The 17750-nt window shown below is 42.1% G+C and overlaps 5 protein-coding genes across 20 annotated transcripts; 1 reads left to right on the top strand and 4 right to left on the bottom strand.

Moving 5' to 3' along the window:
* Positions 1–1178: 1178 nt before the first annotated feature.
* On the bottom strand, positions 1179–5215 carry LOC112291554 (flowering locus K homology domain). 10 transcript variants are annotated; one of them, XM_024539129.3, is made up of 8 exons: positions 5086–5215; positions 4168–4718; positions 3566–3821; positions 3197–3348; positions 2700–2963; positions 2230–2424; positions 1891–1929; positions 1179–1643 (listed from the first exon to the last, which is right to left on the bottom strand). In XM_024539129.3, the coding sequence occupies exons 2-8, from the start codon at positions 4708–4710 to the stop codon at positions 1467–1469; spliced, it is 1626 nt and encodes a 541-aa protein (XP_024394897.1). In that variant the 5' UTR covers positions 4711–4718; positions 5086–5215; the 3' UTR covers positions 1179–1466. The 10 variants fall into 10 exon arrangements, with proteins under 10 accessions (XP_024394897.1, XP_024394896.1, XP_024394898.1 ...); XM_024539128.3 differs by having other exon boundaries at positions 4168–4712; XM_024539130.3 differs by having other exon boundaries at positions 3197–3345; positions 4168–4712.
* A 157-nt stretch (positions 5216–5372) lies between these two features.
* Positions 5373–7295, top strand: LOC112291555 (uncharacterized). Its single transcript, XM_024539133.3, has 4 exons — positions 5373–5555; positions 6007–6210; positions 6315–6439; positions 6704–7295. Exons 1-4 carry the CDS (start codon positions 5504–5506, stop codon positions 6887–6889), a joined length of 567 nt encoding a protein of 188 aa, XP_024394901.1. The 5' UTR covers positions 5373–5503; the 3' UTR covers positions 6890–7295.
* Positions 7296–9417: 2122 nt separating this feature from the next.
* Positions 9418–10571, bottom strand: LOC112290958 (uncharacterized protein At5g01610). The gene has a single exon (XM_024537846.3). It carries the CDS (start codon positions 10258–10260, stop codon positions 9820–9822), a length of 441 nt encoding a protein of 146 aa, XP_024393614.1. The 5' UTR covers positions 10261–10571; the 3' UTR covers positions 9418–9819.
* Positions 10572–11538: 967 nt separating this feature from the next.
* On the bottom strand, positions 11539–14242 carry LOC112291741 (uncharacterized). Of its 3 annotated transcripts, none has more exons than XM_073538697.2 (6): positions 13823–14242; positions 13623–13665; positions 13437–13513; positions 13078–13143; positions 12742–12881; positions 11539–12287 (listed from the first exon to the last, which is right to left on the bottom strand). In XM_073538697.2, exons 1-5 carry the CDS (start codon positions 13970–13972, stop codon positions 12765–12767), a joined length of 453 nt encoding a protein of 150 aa, XP_073394798.1. In that variant the 5' UTR covers positions 13973–14242; the 3' UTR covers positions 11539–12287; positions 12742–12764. The 3 variants fall into 3 exon arrangements, with proteins under 3 accessions (XP_073394798.1, XP_024395348.1, XP_090111767.1); XM_024539580.3 differs by lacking the exon at positions 11539–12287 and adding an exon at positions 12438–12524; XM_090255641.1 differs by lacking the exon at positions 11539–12287 and having other exon boundaries at positions 12438–12881; positions 13823–14238.
* Positions 14243–14647: 405 nt separating this feature from the next.
* Positions 14648–17373, bottom strand: LOC112291740 (uncharacterized). 5 transcript variants are annotated; one of them, XM_024539576.3, is made up of 4 exons: positions 17164–17372; positions 16930–17034; positions 15638–16356; positions 14648–15208 (listed from the first exon to the last, which is right to left on the bottom strand). In XM_024539576.3, exons 3-4 carry the CDS (start codon positions 16304–16306, stop codon positions 14921–14923), a joined length of 957 nt encoding a protein of 318 aa, XP_024395344.1. In that variant the 5' UTR covers positions 16307–16356; positions 16930–17034; positions 17164–17372; the 3' UTR covers positions 14648–14920. The 5 variants fall into 5 exon arrangements, with proteins under 5 accessions (XP_024395344.1, XP_024395346.1, XP_024395345.1 ...); XM_024539578.3 differs by lacking the exon at positions 16930–17034 and having other exon boundaries at positions 17164–17373; XM_024539577.3 differs by having other exon boundaries at positions 16930–17372.
* Positions 17374–17750: the final 377 nt, after the last annotated feature.

The following is a 17750-nucleotide window of genomic DNA, read 5'->3' as shown; positions in this document are numbered from 1 at the left end:
CTTTTCACAACTCTTTGTAGAAATATGTACTTTTTTAGTCCAAATTCTGAACAAAATACTATAGAAACTAATTACTATTGTTGCAAAATTATTAAAACACAACTAGTAATTCTCAAATTTTAAGTTACAAGGTCTTTTTTCTTTTCTTTTTTTTTACATTCAAAGCCTTGACTTCATTTTGTTATTGTTATTGATCTTTCTTAAACCTCACTATTCAAAAAAATCTAACCAACATTTGAATAAAAAGCCAATGTTATATCATCAGCATTTAAGAGATGTGTTAGTAGGACATCATCCTTGTGTTAGCAGGACATCACTCACAACAAGTTCAAAATGTCTCACCATACTTCACATTAAAAGATGTGTAGGTATAAAAAGCTTCTGCAAGTAATCAAATTGTAAAGATATTTGTAAGTGTACATAACCAAATATCCTAAAAAATCCAAAACTAGATGCATGACCAATGGCCACCAACTGTGATTATAACAAAAATAGGACCACATTTTTTTTGTGCATGTTGTGCCAACTTGCCCTCTTGATACGAAACAGTTTTAAAAGTTTTATTTGACTATGACACCCAAGTATTGGTTGAAAAGAGATGTTGGTCACCTTTATCCAATATGTATTATACACATCCATCCAAGTCTGTTGCTAACCACTATCTCTATCACGATCGCCTGCCCTCAACAGCTATTAGTTTTTCTTTTCAGTAATGAATATATTTAAGATTGGTGCATCCAGTGTGAAATAATTCTTGTATATATTTTTCCTTAACTCAATGTTCAATCAGAGTATTGTGATCAATGAAACCTTCACAAGCAAGCGGATCCAGACTGGGTGTTGGAAGTAGAAGGAGATACTAGCCGACGTGCTATTCGTGGCACTTGACACAAGGAATGCTGGGTGTGGAAGTGAAACTTCGATGCAAGGGTTCTTGGGGGAAGGACCCCGAACATTTGTGAGCTTGATGAGTATAGTCCAAATGGCAAATCTGTAGGAATGGAGTGCGAGTTGGCTGATGAGAGGAGGTGAAGCCTTGCGAGCGGTTCGGCTGAAGCCATGCCTGGAGTGAAGGCCTTTAGCTAAGGTTTTGAATCTATGAACATAGCATTTAACTGAGTGCATGCCGTAAACCGCGTATTATCTAGCATTACGAGCGACGAAAGCTTCAAAAGGTATTCAATGAAAAAGACATACTTTCATCATCGACGTCAACAAATTCACACATCATGTTTTTGTGGAGATTGCAAAACGCTATCTATCCCAAAAAGCCTAACACTGTGCATAGAAACATCCTGGCAGTACACAAGGCAACACAACCAAATTTGGAAGGATGGATTTCGGGCCCAGTTGATGAACTACACTAACCAAATTCATCAACTTCAGGATAAAAAATGAGCCACAAACCTTGGTAAGGCCATAATCTAGACTACAGTTGTACTACAGACAGGCCATTTACACATAAACTAATATCCATAGGAGGTATTGTAATGTGACGCATATGACGCTGCAGGTGGACCTGTTGCTGGGGTTGTTGAGTACATAGAAGGTTGGCTTGGGTATGAACTGTAGTTAGTGTCCACTGTGCTGCTGTAGGTGCTGGTGTAAGGTGGGGGTCCACTGGATGCGCCTGTCATGAAATTCTGCCAATCGACACACCCAACAAGACAACCTTGTCCTATCAGATCCTGCTCTAACAAGGCTAATATTAAAAAATTATTAGGAGGTGTACTGAACATATTCAATGAATTTGATTATAAAATTAATAGGTATATTTATCCTTGATGTATTGATTTATTAGTGATAATTACGTGTCACAAAGAAAGAAATAATGGTATGTAGATCCTCATTTAATATGTAGTAGGATTATAGCACTGTGTCTTCAGTGACCTGATAATGATCGTCCTGTTGAAAAGGATTACATTGCATCTGCATCAAACTCCCCCACCAGGTTCAGACAATGCAGTTTTATGTGATATTAGCCGATTCATGACAGCACAGGTCAGTCATCGTGATGATATTGCTTTTTTACTCGACCTTTATTTTTACTTAAACTTGCTATGCAATTTGAAATTGGTTCTTAATATTCACACGAAGCATTTGAACTCACGTAAAGAGGGAAATTACAGTACTTCAGGCAAAACGACCGACAAAAGTGACTGTAGGAAATACAAGGCACACTCAAGTAGCTCCACTTGAACCACAAATTCTTCATTGTATGCATCATACCTGGATTAATTGCTGAGCAGTCTGCACTTGAGATGCGCTCCCGTGAATCTCAACCGTCATCTCGCCAGGCACACTCCGAGTTTCCTGGATTGTAATTGTAGCACCACTGGTGCGACGCATATAGCTGATGTTGGCACCTGCGCTACCAATGATAGCATCCGCATATGAAAGAGGGATCTGCATATGTTGAGTTACCTGCGCACAAACCCCTGTATTAACACTTCACCCATGAAAAAGCAAGGCAGGAGCGGACCACAATATTAAAGGCTAACATGTTATTACCATAGTCGACAGTGATTCAATTCTATTTGAGACCGTATACCAGGAATATTTTACTGATCTTTCGCAGACTCCTCTTTGCATACACGAAACCAGAATTTGATTGATTTGATGTACGATTGCTTATCCAACAAGAGACATGTTCACAGGAAGCGCTGAAAGAAAGGAATACATGGGGAAACCCAAAATACCTGCGTGATAACTGGGGCAGGAGGAGGAGGCGCAATGGAGCCTCCTAAAGTGGGATCCCGGCCATACATAGAGACGCCGTGGTGATGCTGGTTGGCCAGATCATGCGACTGCTGTTGTGTTTGAGAATGATGCGAGATATCAGCACCTCCATAGTAAGTGGAATCATTACTGCTGTAGCTGGGTGGCTGCTGTTGCTGGGTGCTGCTCGGCTGCTGCCATTGGGAGCCTGTACTTTGTTGATTATTCTGATTTGCCACTGCCCGCTAAAGAACCCAAAAAGAACAAAGGAAGTAAGGGTGTGACGAACATTTCCACGACCACATACACGAAGAGATACAGGAACTTATAAACATCATAACCTCACTACACACTGACATGATTAGACTCCCACTATCTCCCATAACCCATAATCGTGAAACCTTTCTTCCATTACCAGCACTTAATCTATTCCTTTCCACATGAATTTAATTAAAAAATTCGAATCATGATAACTTACATTTAACTCAAACAATGGAAGAACACTCCTATCCACCAAGAACTTGCGAAGGTGCGAAACAACAAGTTCCATTGCACGCTGCACGTTACGAGGGTCACCCTGAACTTCCACAACTCGATCATCTGCTAGCGCACACAATGGAAGCTCCTCTGCTTTCCATCCCTCACACATAACAACATCCTCATGTCAACAAGTCTGGAAAGCACAAACTTCATATCAGCTAAAATAGTAAAAGGGTGAAGCGACTAGCTCTTCATCATTTTGTGCGCAGAAACTCTTATTGCGTAAGAAAGGATAAACCTCACCACCTTCTCGAGCGCCAAAGAATAACAACACATAGTATAATGATGCTCCAGGAAACCCACTAACCAGCAGGCAAAACGCGAACATTTGCACCCGAGGTATCTTGAATAGACTTAATTGTAGCACCCTGGCGACCAATAAGACTACCAGCTTGAGTGGCAGCTACGAGAAGGCGAGAAGATACAGGCGCACCCCCTGGTGCAATCTCCGCATCCACCGACTCTGGTTCAGCTCCTTCAATGACGCGCCGATGTACACGTAGAAGCCCTTCCATGGCGGGAGATATTGCAGCTTCAGGATCTTCCCTTGCTGAAACCATGACCTACAGAACAATATCAGATTGGAGATAAGTATCCCTCTCTTTATACTGGGCGCCTACATCCTGAACAAGAGGATACATTACCTCCACACGCACTTGAAAGGGTCACATATGACGAAAAACATTTTACGGACAAGAACCGAAGGCTATGCAAGTTGACGATAGCAGAAGTCAGAAACAGAGAAAGAGCGAACCCTAATTTGAAATAGGATGCAATCAATCAGCAGAGTATCCTAATCGATTTGAGAACTCTTTTCGTCGATTAGAGTATTTCAAAATAATTCACACTGAATTCCTATACAATTCAAATTATTACAGTAACTTCACAATGCACAGTAAAAGAGCTTACAATTCGCTCGGCCGTGCCAGGCACACCCTCCAGGATCTTGATTCTAGAGCGCGTCTCTTCACACATTCTCTTCACGAACTCCCCCTTGCGGCCAATGATGCCCCCTACCTTCTGTACAGGCACAACAAGACGAAACACATTGTCGCCGGGCCAGCCCGCCCACTTCTTTTCACCATCCTTCTCTTCGCCTCCGTCGCGACTTCTCTTTGACCCTGTGGGTGTAGTAGGTCCTCTAGCGAGCGAATTTCCATCAAGCAGAGAGTCTGGCTTTACGTCAATCGGTGATGGAGCCCGTGGAGCTTCATCCTCCGTTTGAGGTTCGGTTTCTTTTTCCTCTTTCACTAGTAGAGCCTCTGCGGAAACTGCAGGCTGCACCTCTTGAGGCGGAGATGCCACATCTTCGGGCAGTGGCAGCACATGCTCGTCCTCCACGATACATACAGGCACGTACTCCTCTTCCTGCTGAGGCTCCTCTTTCGCAGGCGTGGTGACCACTGTGACCTCCGCCACCTCAATCACCTCCATGGCCTCCATTTCTGCCATGCCTGCACCTACCGTAAGAAATTGCCCACACGGAAACTATAGAAACCATAGAAACCAGTGGCAATGGAGCATTCTAATCACTTAAAACAGATGTAGCTGGGACCTGTAATTTAAGAGCTCCTTCAGCTCGCTTCCAAGCCCAACATACAAAGAAGACAATAACCGGTGGATATACTAAAATTGTGAGCGAACTAGTCCAGATAAAAATAAAAATAAAAATAACCCACTCAGTAATGTATGGGTTTAACAAGCTACAGCGCGCAAGGGGCATAATGGGAAACAAGACCGGTGGAAAATAAACACAAACCCTAATTTTACAAAAATCGAAATGGGAGGATTACCAGGCTCAGGGGAGCGAAGAAATGCAACTCTTACCTCGATGGAGGTCGTGATGTTGTGCGACCCCAACAGTCAGCTGAATGCAAGATCAAAAGGAGTTCAACGCTAACCGGTTTCAGTTGAACGCAGGATTGATGAAAGCTCACAAGACAGCATTCGCTAGCCTAAGTTCACTTCTGGCGCTGCACGTAAACCAGAGCGTGCTTTCTTCCCCCTCTTCTCTCGCTAGGGCGTCGAAAGCGGGAGGTTTTATTCATCGACGGAAAAAAGTTTTCGTCCACATGGTCCCTTCATAAAACGATGAGAACCGGCATAATGAACGATATATCTTCGCTCATCCGCTAGTCTTCCACAATACAGAGGGAGTGTTTTCTCGGATCGCACAAGTATGTCTCCGCGGAAAAGTTGGATTTCGTCTCTGTTGATGCTGCCTCCGTAAGCGGAATGCGTTGCCATGGCTCACCAAGTGCAAGTGCCAGAATTTCTTCTAGGTGCTGATTTGGCAGGTGGGTCCTTCTCTCCTCCAAGCATCTCCGTTCAGCAAATTCTCCTGGTCTCGAAATCTCTTGCAAAACTTCAATTTAGACTTCTTTCCTGTGATCTCTCCTTTCAATTTAAGCGCAATGGTGTTTAGCTGTTTAATTCATCTTTTTATTCATCATCGCGTGAATGATGGTTTTTTGCTTGATATTGGTTTTTCGCCAGCGCTTAGAATTGTCCGAATCATTGCGATGAGAATATCACTCGGGCACCTAGATTTTTTCTGCACACACCTGCCTTAGTTTTCTGCACAACCTGGGATTTTTGGGTTCCATATCTTACAAGGTCGCAATCTCAGCTTTGAAGCGGATCGTATCACCCAATTTGTAAAATTTCTAAAAACTTGAGAAGGACGAAAACATTTGACACTTGCAATGCTTTTTGAGGCAGCTACTGTACTGAGTTTGCAATGTACAGTGTCGCAGGAGTTTGCCAAGATAGCGCTGGATCGTATTGTCAAAAGCGAGGCAGGTACACGAGGGTTTGCCAAGGCCGCGAGGGTGTTGCAGGTTACTGTAGAAGACGTGGAACAGGCTGTGGCAGCTTTGACGACGCTATACGCCCGTGCAGTCCGACTCCAGCTCCAGCATGCGGAGTTACTCACAATATTCAGTGATGCAGGTAAAATTTCCACCTACTTATTTCTAAGAATAACAGATTAATTTCATCGAAGCTTGAGTTGTGATGGAGGTGTAAGGGTTTCACTCAACAAGCATGGTCAACAGGCTTCGAGGAGGCGACTGGAGCTGTGCTGGCAGACATGTTCACCCAAAGACACCAAGAGCTTTTTGGCGTTGTTGCTTTAAATGGCACCTCTTTTAGTCGTCTTGATTGGCGTCTAGACATTCAGGCAAGTCATGGCAACTAGACATTTACAACCTCCGATGTGCAAATGGATTAATGAATTATGTTATCCTCACTTATTCCATTTCGTATTTTAGGGTTTCCTTACTCCATAATCTCTGCCCTCTCGGCAATCAAGTCGTTTCTATTGGCTAGATACATTCAGATGCCATGTAAGTTGTGATTGTTGGTTGTGAGCCTTATCATGGAAACACGTTCTCTTTAAGCCATTACGGATCCTTCAAGGAGTTGATTGTCTCTTGAAACGCAGGTTGCCAGTCGAAGTCTACGACAACAAGCCACTCCCCGCTATTTATTGGCATTAAAAACAACTGATGGTGTGAAACACATCGAGGCTGATTACAGCGTGCTCAAGGATGTCTGTCTTCAATTGGAAGCTGCTCTCGCAGAGTCACGCAGCACTCGCAGCCGACGGTTCCTGCGAGTATTCAGATGACAACGCTGTGCCATACTCCATGAATTCAAATATGAATCAGCACATGGTTTGAGGATGCATCTTCCAAGGCCTTGATCATTCTTAAAGTGCCGCTCAGTAGCTGATGATGCTCCAAAGGCAAGACGCCCCAGATCAAAACCCAACTCCAAGTTCTGATTTTGCAATACATGTTGGTGCAACTTTAGGGTTATGCTTTCTTCACAGTTTGGTATTCTTCTGGCATTAGTGTTTAGTCAACAATTAGCTGGTAATCAACTCTTGTGATTGCTACATAGCATCTAATATTCTCCATTGTGTGAATGGGTAGTTGGCAGCAATGAGGTGGATATCTTTTGTGTAGGAAAAAATGAGGATCTGTGAAATTTGAAGAACAAAAGTCTGCTCTAAGACTTATGTTTCTATTTCATTCTGGCCTTTTGGTGAGTGGGTGCTTCACTTCACCTCATCTGGAGTTTTACGTTTATTTTTTGGATTGAGTGAACCAAAATCCTTCTCAGTACCTTATTTTCATTTCAATCTTGTTCTTGTGTAAGTCAATGCCGCCTCACATTGTTACATATGCACAGAACTCATTCTTGTTCTATATGTAATTGACAACGCATGTTTTAACTCCGATTATATTATCATAAAGGACAATTTTCATATAAAAATATGACCCAATCTGGGCCTTTCAGAAATTAGTTTAAATACCTGTTTTGAATCAAATTGTATTAAAACTGTAGGACAACTTTTGTGCATTATGACTGGGCAGATTTTCATCGTTTAATTATTAATTTATGTCAAAAAGCATTAGATATACTAAGCAGCAATAACTTAGTTTCAAAGTAAACTGACCATAAACATGTATCTTGAAAAAGATTCTGAATCTTTTGACAGAAATTATATGTCAAATAGTTTTTTCCTATATAATATATAAATAAATCATTTCAAAAGTAACCCACTTTTTAGTATTTTTTATATGTTGATGATGAACTAAAACCAAAGTTTTCTCTGTTTGTATCTGTATTCAACAGCATTGTAAGTCTTAAAAAAAAGAATTAACATGTAATTATTTGTATTTCTATATACACACATATAAATATATATATATATATATATATACTTTTAATGAATGTTAATTCAATAATAAACAGAAAAGCCATTATTATCATGAGGATTTACATTTTTATTATATCAATATTTCACACTTTAAAAGTATTCTTGTTGATTTTGAATTATCAATATATGTAGAATATTGCTAATACCACCATAGTTTGTGCTATTGCCACCCACTCAACATATTGTGTTAGTATTTTATTCCAATCCAAAAAGAAAATTAGTATTTCTAATATGTTCTCTTTCACTCAAATTACAAAGAAAGTAAATTTAATTTTTCCAAAACATTATTGAAAAGATGATAAGAATATGATTTTTACCAAAAAATTTAGTGTAAAACCACATTTTTTTTCAATATTAACTATGCACACACACACACACACACGTATATATATATATACATATATATATATATAATTTAAAGGAAGAATTACTTTTTTATTCAGCACTAACAAAAGAGTAAGTGATATGTGGTGGATGGAAGGTTGTGGTGGCAATAGCAAAAAATGAAGAAATATATATTTTTTAAAAATTGCTTTGCTTTATGAATAATAGATTAAAATAAGTTATTCATGTACAGAATACAATAATAAATTACAACACAAATAATTTAATCAAGAATCATATAAACATGTATTTATCAACACCACATGAAAACCTAAAACAATAATAATAATATCAAAAAGTATGTATATATATATATATATAGATATTCATTTTCTGAACGCACATCTCACTAATAATCGGTTGCTAAAACAAACTAGCAATTTTGGTCACAATTTACACGTTTCATTTCTTATTTGTTTCTAAAATACACGCATATATATAGTTACACAAATACGTACGTAGTCACACACACATGTGCAAGAATCACCATAAATTATTAAAAAAAAATAGGGCTGGAGAGCGATTGAGGTGCAGACAAAAACACCACAAACAGTACTTTCACAACCAACACTTGTAGACATCTATGCTGCAAAGAGTACTTTGAAACCTCCATTCATTGAAGTAGAAGAAGAAAATAATAAGAAAAATACTCTAATATCCCCATGAAAGCTCAACCTCGAACCTTGAGTCTGGCGCAACGAAGAAGTTCGCCGCGTCGACATGTATGCGTGGGAAACATCGCCCAGAAAATCAATGACCGAAGCTTTGCATGAACGGCATCAACGTTCATTTGCGGCGTGCGAGACAGCACCGACCTCTTCAACGACTCGTCGCACCACGCGATTGCAGTGCTGCAACTGACTCATCGCACGGGTCAGCGGCTACAATCATGTCACGGGGGACAGAAATTGTCACAGGACGTGAATGGGTTCGCATGATTAGGATTACTCAACAACACCTCCCCTGGCAATAATCTCGACGTAGAGACAGATACAATCGATGAACATTTTGGAAGAAGAGGCGGAACGATCACGAGAGGAAGCATGGCGTTTGGAACACGAGTAAGCTACAAACACATTCATGTAGCTTTTCCTTCGTATAAATTATGAATGAGGGAAACGTTCATCAAGAATCATGTCCCCACTGGGCATTGCCGTAGCGGACAGTGCTTTCACAGATGAACTGACCTTGTGCGAGAATCAGGCGCTACGGTAAAGCAATTTACAACAAAAAAACGGACTAGCACAAACATGAGACGAATCGCATGTCCAAGGCTATCTGCATAGAGAGGGCGGCGTAGATGATGCGCTGGTTGGAGAGTCAAATGGCCCGCGGAGTGGATATGAACATTGGGGAGAGGAGATTTAATGGGCCGCTGAGGCAGGGGCTTGAATTACGACTAACTGGTTCTTGGAAGAATCTAGGCGCCGGCGAGGGTCAAGACAAGCTCACGCTCCCCGGGCGAAGGCTTTTACGGGGAACGTCTTCCCAATGCCGGTGAAACTCTTGAAGAAGATTTTCTCCTCATCGTTTTCGTCCACAGCGATGTCCACAATGGACACCCAAAGAAGCTCCTTGGCCTTCACGCCCGTGAGCTTCCGCAGCCTCCCTTTCTCCAAATACGCCGTGATCTTGTCGCTGTAACTCACCTGCTTCGAGATTTGCTTGAACGTATGCACTATAGGCTTCTTCTGCGTCACCCACACGTACCCCGTCTGTTTGTTGTACCCGCACTCCACTACGTCCTGCATCGGCAACAACCCATCCGGCAACCCGAACTCCGTCAACAGCTCGATGGCCTTCCCCAGGGACTCCGGCCCCGAGTGACTCAGTTGCAACTCCTCCACCTTCGTCGTCTGCAAATCCCCTCCTCCCGTTTGTGTTGCCATTCCTCCCCAAAACCTCTCAATTCCTCCCCCACCTGATTGTGCGAAACTATTACACAATCCCTTCCAATCAAACCCAAACTACTCACTCCTCCTCCTCCTCCTCCGCACAACGATACTCTCTCAGGTTTTCCGAAACAGAGCGCAGATCAAGAGCGGAGACGACGCACGAGTCACGACACTGGTAACGCGCTCCTTTACAAGCACTCAAACTCACCATTCGTAACTTACCAGTCCTCATTCGCTAGTCACCACTTACTTTCCAAGTGCGACGTGTGAACAGAGCAGGTGGGGCTTTGATGGGGTTTCTATTCACACACGTCTCCACGATCAAAGGGGAGGAGGAGTAACAGCCGCCTTATAAATTTGTGAAGATCTTCACACACCCCCCCCCCCCCCCCCCTTCAATGCTACCAAATTTTCCAAGGATTCTCATCAGAAGATTTGTTGGGTGCAACGAGGAAGATGTCGATGGGTGAGAAAGTTAATTGTGTGAGAATTTTGCGTATCGTGCTCTCGTTTTGATTGCGACAAATCTAGTCTTTTGTAGTGTGATAGGGAGATTCGATGGTAAGAGGTTTCCTCTTTGGCAGTTGGTGGAATAAACTGGGCGATTTTTTTATTTTTTTATTTTTTTATTTTTTCCTCTTGGGAGGGTTGCCAACTATGACGTAGTGAGCTGGAGGGGAATCGAGGCTGATGCCCTTCTTTTGCCAACTTCAGCCAGGCAGCGTGCGCTCGTTGGTGGAGAGATGTCAGGAGTTTTGTGAAAACTTGACACATGTTGAGATTTTAGAACGGTTCAAAGGATGCTGAACTGTGTGTGCTGCACAGAGTGAACTCTGCGAAAGATTTTTATTCGAAAATAAATAAATTAATTAATTAATAAACGCGTTGGAGATGTTGAGATTGGTACACGGCTTCCACACACACACACCCCCCCCCCCCAAACAAATGAGTGCTCTATTGTGTACAATAGAGTCAATACGAATCACATGGAACAGTGGATCCACACGTCTCATCAACTGCTGCGAGTTTATGTGAGTAGGTGGGGTTTTTGCTCTGTAGCATCGAAAATGATGCAAAAGTCCAGACGCCCCACTGAAGTCATTGTTTCTCTCGGAGGGGGGAGAGAGGGGAAGAGAAATAGAATTAAAAACTGCTAGGGTGGGTGGACAAGTCGTTGAGGTAAAAGCATGCTAGGAATGATCAGAGGCTGGTGATGGATAGGTGCCATCTGTCGTCCCATGTTCCCAAATTTCCCTGCGAGATTGGCCCTCATTGTTGGAAAACATAATGGTCTAGAAATCTGACCGAATTGAAGGGTGCCTTTGTTGTATTGAGTAAAATAAACGAATGATACATTATTCTTTGCATACTCCGGAGACAAAGGTGGCAAACCACTATTAAAGACACCTGGAAAGCACTCATGCAGGGGGGAGATTTCTATGAATATTAAGAAAAGTTATATTAATTCACTCGTATATTGGTGTCTGTGTTTATTATCAAAAAAACCTCACGGTAGAGCTTTCAATTGGTCACAATGAACCATTGACAGTATGTGTAGCGACCCACGAGGACTGCATCCCTCAAAAGTTTCTGGTGAACCTCAACTCACTGATTTCAGGAACTTCTGATTTCTCGAGAGGCAATAACCAAAATCGAATGGTGAGGTGCCGGTTGACTGTTGAAAATAGCTCGCGTCCTATGGCTCCTCTCATGCATCTCTCTGACGCAGACTAAATCAGATCCAACATCAATCTTCTTGTACAGAGGTCGTCGTTGCTGTGATTTGGGTGGTGAGCCTTGTAGCAAAAAGGCACGATGGTTTTGAAGAAATATTATCCTGTGAGGCAACCTGTAATAGAACATGCCCCCAGGATGTAGAATTGCAGTTCTGACAACGGGTGATACCTTGGCTTATAATGGCCAATTGTTCCTCACGAGGAGCGTTGCTTTCTCCATGTTGGGGACCGCAGATTGAATTGACTTTGGTTCACAGAGCAGGCATTGCTCATGACAAGCCGTAGCTGGAGGAATAAACAAGCAGAATCGATAGAGCGTTTTGGGACTCCTCTCTTACCGAATATCTCAGACTACCGACATTTATACCCTAAAGATTTATGCTAATAAAAACGATCTACAGCACGACATCTCGAAGGTTTCGAGTACAGACGAGGTGCAAAGATTTTAGAGATTCTGGCTAAAATGTTCTTTTAACAAATCCCATGCTCTTTAAAGATTATACATGCGGCATCGCAGGATGGCTGTAACATCATCACGGAAACGAATGATCTAATGTGAGCGTGTGGGTTTTTGTTGCGTACGGATTAACCATGTATTGGAAAGAGCTTTTTACGATTTGAAAGACGAAGGTTAGAACATGATATAACTGGTGGAACTAAATGATCCAAACTTCTAATCTCCTTATAACGAACAGTGATTAGATATCAGCAACTACACCATGAGAAGAGGATCACAAACCTCTTTCGGTTTGTATTAGAGGGTTATATCGCATCAGCGGCGTGGGAAATCTTTTGAACTGTTATGAGGTAATGTTCATCGCCAGGCGTTATAATGATCTCTGTTGTGGTGGTCCGGATCCGGAACATCGTCATCGGATTCTGCATAGCCCAACTAGTCATGGGACTCGGAACTAACAGCCCTTCCAAAACCATGCAGGCAGTCTTGATCGACAACAAGACAACAAAATGCTCTGTTCAATCCTACAAAGTGACGTACATGGAGCAATTATTGTTCCAAACTAGACACGAAACCGTAAGTGACAGCGTAGTTGAGTAAAGATAGCAATTACAATACCATTTTATCATGATTGAGACAAATCATATGGGCTCGATGTATCAACGGTGTAATGAAGGCCGCATACTATGTCACAGGCATTCAACAGATTAGTATACAAGGCTGGAGTTCCGTGCATTTGCATTTCTGCACGTTCTATTGGATACTCTTAGGATGATTAGGAGATACTGTCTCTTCTAGGAGCTAAGAAACAGGAAAAGCTCATAAATAGTTGATCCCACTTCTCCAGTAGTTGTTCTTGGCAATTGAAGATCTCGACGTGGATAAATTGTAGAAGATATAGCGAAAAAGAAATAGTTCATATGAAATAGGAATTGATCAAATAAAAGCGGTGAGTTGGATAGAGATGCAATGTTCACCTGATGAGTACTGGCTTTATCCATGGAGCTCCTGAGGGGCACACAATGCTTGTCAACAATGACTGTCCCAACGATTCCTACATATAAACAATCCACATAGGAACAGCGTGTTTTCAGTCGATTGATACTCATCAAATTTCTGCCCTTCCATCCTGAAATAAAAACTCCCGAGATTTGAGGGTCTACCTCGATGTGATGCTATTCGTTTAATAGTGTCCTCCACCTCGCTCTGCCATGACACGCCCGTCCAACGAACTTCCAACGAAATAAGAGACAAGTACAGAAAAGATTGGGCATATGACCGAGTGCAAACTCTAGGTGAGATAAACCAAATGCTGAATCTTTAATGCAAATTAAACAGGCGATTGTGGATGATGGGAAAGTACGCGGGAGAAACTGCGTTGTTTGTCTCGAGACATTTCAGAATCTCTCCGTTTCTCCAACACAGGCGGCTTCTTCAAAACAGGTTCACCATCAGCCGCACCCGCGACTGGAGCCTGAGACGAAGACTTTCCTTCCTTCGGTGAGTCAGCCATCCCGACTCTTCCTCTCACTCTTCTGAGTTCTAAGATTATTATATGCAAACTCCCTGAACTCGTAACCGTCTACACTTAGGGCAGTTACACTCCCACTTCTGGTGATCGTCAGAAATGACTGAGCCGAGCTTTAATCACTTATCCTCCTACTGAACATTCAGTGACACGATAACTTATTTTAGCTCTGCCCAGTTTGCATGCCTAAATGGGAGGCTCGAAATCGACTCGATTCAGCAAGACACCTCGGATACAAACCTCAAAACGTGAGTTATTTACCCTAGTTTTGTACAGCCCTGTTCGTTAAGGTTGTGACGACTTTAGGTACCTAAACACCAAGTAGTATGACGTTCATTACTGTGGACATCATACGATCTACATCTACGTTGGCTTGAGAGACGTACAGCTATATTCATCACAAAGAGAACCGTGAGTGCGAAGGACTCGACGTAACAAGAGGTTTGGAGAGTGGCAAGAAACCGATGCTTTGAGAAAAATTCTTGCATAAACTGATCATTTGAAAATAGCATCCATAGTGCACCGATTCCACGAACCTTAATCATTAAGACATTTAAAAACCAAGTTGCAATAGCAAATAAGAACATTTTCCACCTGATTCTTAAGCCACAGATGCAAATAAAAACTGGCAAGAACAAACTTGTAAGGTTCTACAAGATCTTCGAAAACGAAATCTCTATTACAAAAGTTCAGCTAGGAAACGCACTATATCAATAGACATCGATCTTGAATTGAACAATTGTCGCATCATACAAAAGACATTGCCCTCAAATTCAATAATTCTAACTAATTAGCTCCTGTACAACATGTTTTTTTTTTTTTTCTTTCTTTCTTTCTTTTTTTCTTTTAATTCCCAACCTGGTTTCTATCGGGGTAAGGAGACGAACTTCAACCAAAAGATGGATATGATACACCGATTGTAGCAACAACTTCTTACTTATCGTCTTGTACCCAAATTCTGATAGTTCTGTCTAGAGAGCCTGACGCAATCTTATTCTCCACAGGATGACAAGATACACTGAGGACTGCGTCTGAATGACCTTCAATTCTCTGAATAATATCCCGTGCTTGAAGGTCCCAGAGATAGACACAATTATCTTCGGAGCCACTTACAATGTACTTCCCATTTGTGACTGAGAATGTTGCAAATATGCAAAACTTCTTATTCTTGTGCCCTGTGTAGGTTTTCAAAAACTTGCCGGTATTATAATTCCATAATCTCTGCACATCCACGAACACGATTTAAAGCTTCACGTCATAGAGAAGAGTACGCCGTCAGAAGAGAGCTTACAAAGGAGGATCTTCAGAATACCACAGTTTGTACAAATGTGATCAGCCGTGATAGTTAACCTCACTATCGACATCGCACATGATGCCAACATCCTCCACTCTTAACTTACACCGTGACGATGACCCTACTCAATGAAGGACCAGATCCAGTTTATATGGAGCAGACATAACAAGCGCCAAAATTGCCAAAGGATTCACCAAACTAGACAGAATCAAGTGAATTCTGAAGAGCCCCGTACAGAAGAGTAAGAACGAATGAAACTGTACTGATACAACTTGTCACGTAAAGATTGACACATCACTTCAAAAGCGGAATAACATGGCATTTACAACTATGAAAATGAAAGGACGAGGGCATACCAGATTATCGTCAAGTGTTCCAGCCAGTATGAATTTCCCATTCGGTGAGAATTTCACAAACGACACAGGTGGATTTTCATCATCAATGAGAGTCTTCAAGCAATGCCCAGTAGCATTGTCCCAGATTCTGCACAAGCCATCGTAACTGCTAGACACGATCAAAGAGCCATCCCTATTAAAGTGGACAGCCGTTACGGGATCTGAGTGTGCAGGCAAAGTCTTCAAGCACTTTCCGGTTTTCACATCCCATAAGCGCACAGTCTCGTCAAATGACCCGGACACGATAACGTTGCTTTGAGGATTGAAGTTAACACAAAACACATAATTAGTATGACCCTTCAGGGTTTTCACACAATCTCCGGTCTGCACGTCCCAGATTTTTAGGGTTTTGTCGTCTGAGGCCGTGCATATGTACCGAGAATCAGAACTCCAAGCAAAATCAGATATGCCTTCACTGTGACCTTCAAGAGTACGTTCGCATTTTCCATCGGTTGAATTCCAAATACGGACGGTCTTGTCAGCTGAGGAACTCCCCACCCATTTCCCATCAGGGGAAAACTTAACACTAGATACGGATTTCCTGTGCCCTGTCAGCGTGAGTTTGTGCTTGTAAGGCACGTAATTCTTGATCTCGTCGCCCATATTTGAGGCTGGCCCTTCAGGCGTCATCTAATCCGTGCTGGGTCACTCCGCTAAAACACTTCTCCAAAAAAGTCCTCCTGCATATACCAGAACAGTTGCAACGAGGAAAATATAGGGGGACTGTGAACACAACGACTGCAAAACTGCAATAAAAACGGAATGGCAATAGCGTATAGAAGAAAGAAAAAGAAATCTATCCAAAAAAAACGCGTCGAAATCAAACCAGCGCCGCTTCCTTGCACATTACAAAGGTAACACACCAAGCTATCATAGACAAATCGATTTTTCGGAGACAAGGGGAGAACGTGACTCGAGTAAAACAGAAACCCGAAAACCCTCAAAACGCGAAGCAACGCTAATGAGAACCCGCCCTCAACGCAGCAGCGAACAACAGTCACACCCTAATGACAAACCTACTGATTCACTTTCACACAGCAACACTGGAAAAGTAACACACCACGACCCCTTCCCCTCTATCCCCTGAACTTCCATGATTGGCAGCAAGAATGTTGCAATTCAAAGACAGAAACGCAAGTGCTTGCCCTTAGCCGCTGGAAAAAACGCTCCTCCCCCACCCAATACAAAAAGGTTAAATAAAATCCTACGCCGTGAGTCACATTACGTCGACAATGTGCAAAACTGTAACCCACCAAGAATCAAGGGCACCACTCGACGAAGCTCAGAGAAATACCAGCCGCAGCACTTCGGTAACCGAACATCTCACAAGTGTATGAAACAATGCGCAGCAAACCCCTCTAGACAAAGACAAGAGACGGTCACAGTGAGGTCAGAATGCACTCTGGGGTCTCATTTGTGAGAGAGAGAGTGAGCGAGGAAAACAACAACAACAACACGAATACAGACTTCGAAATGGGGATCCTCACAACAGTTCCGCGGCTCCATCGAGGGCACTCGAACTCGCGAGGATCAACATGTTTTTTTCCCGGACTGAGGTGGTGGTGGTGTGCACAAATCCCCGCGCTCTTTCACTATTTACGCTGCCGCTGCGTCGTCGACACTTCCGAACCCGCATCGTCGACGATTCAGGGTGTGAGAAATTCGGAATTTGATTGTATAACGGTGGCGATGATCCCAAGAAATTCCTTTTTAGTTTGTGTGGAGTTGCTGCAGAATCGAGAGAGAGACTGTGGAAACGATGAGGGATATTTCATGCATTTGGAGGTCGTTTCTTCGATCCATCCCAAATTATTGATTTAGATTTGTCATTTAATAAAAATGAACAAGTCTTGTAATTTTGAATGATTTTGTTTTTGAAGATTGCCGCAAATTGTGCATTTACAGTGATTGCTATACTGATTGTTTCACTACTATGGATATAGTCAAAATAAATAAATAAATAAATAAATAGTTGGGTGATGTGGAAGATAAATATTTAAATATATAATCAAAATTTTAAATTAGATAATGCAAAAGATGAATATTTAAAATAAATTTGAAATTATTGTTCATC

Source organism: Physcomitrium patens, chromosome 14 (assembly GCF_059467195.1).
Source record: "Physcomitrium patens ecotype Gransden chromosome 14, ASM5946719v1, whole genome shotgun sequence".
In the NCBI taxonomy this organism is placed as follows: Eukaryota; Viridiplantae; Streptophyta; class Bryopsida; order Funariales; family Funariaceae; genus Physcomitrium; species Physcomitrium patens.
Note: the sequence above shows the minus strand (reverse complement) of the source record. Positions and strands in the feature narration are given on the sequence as shown.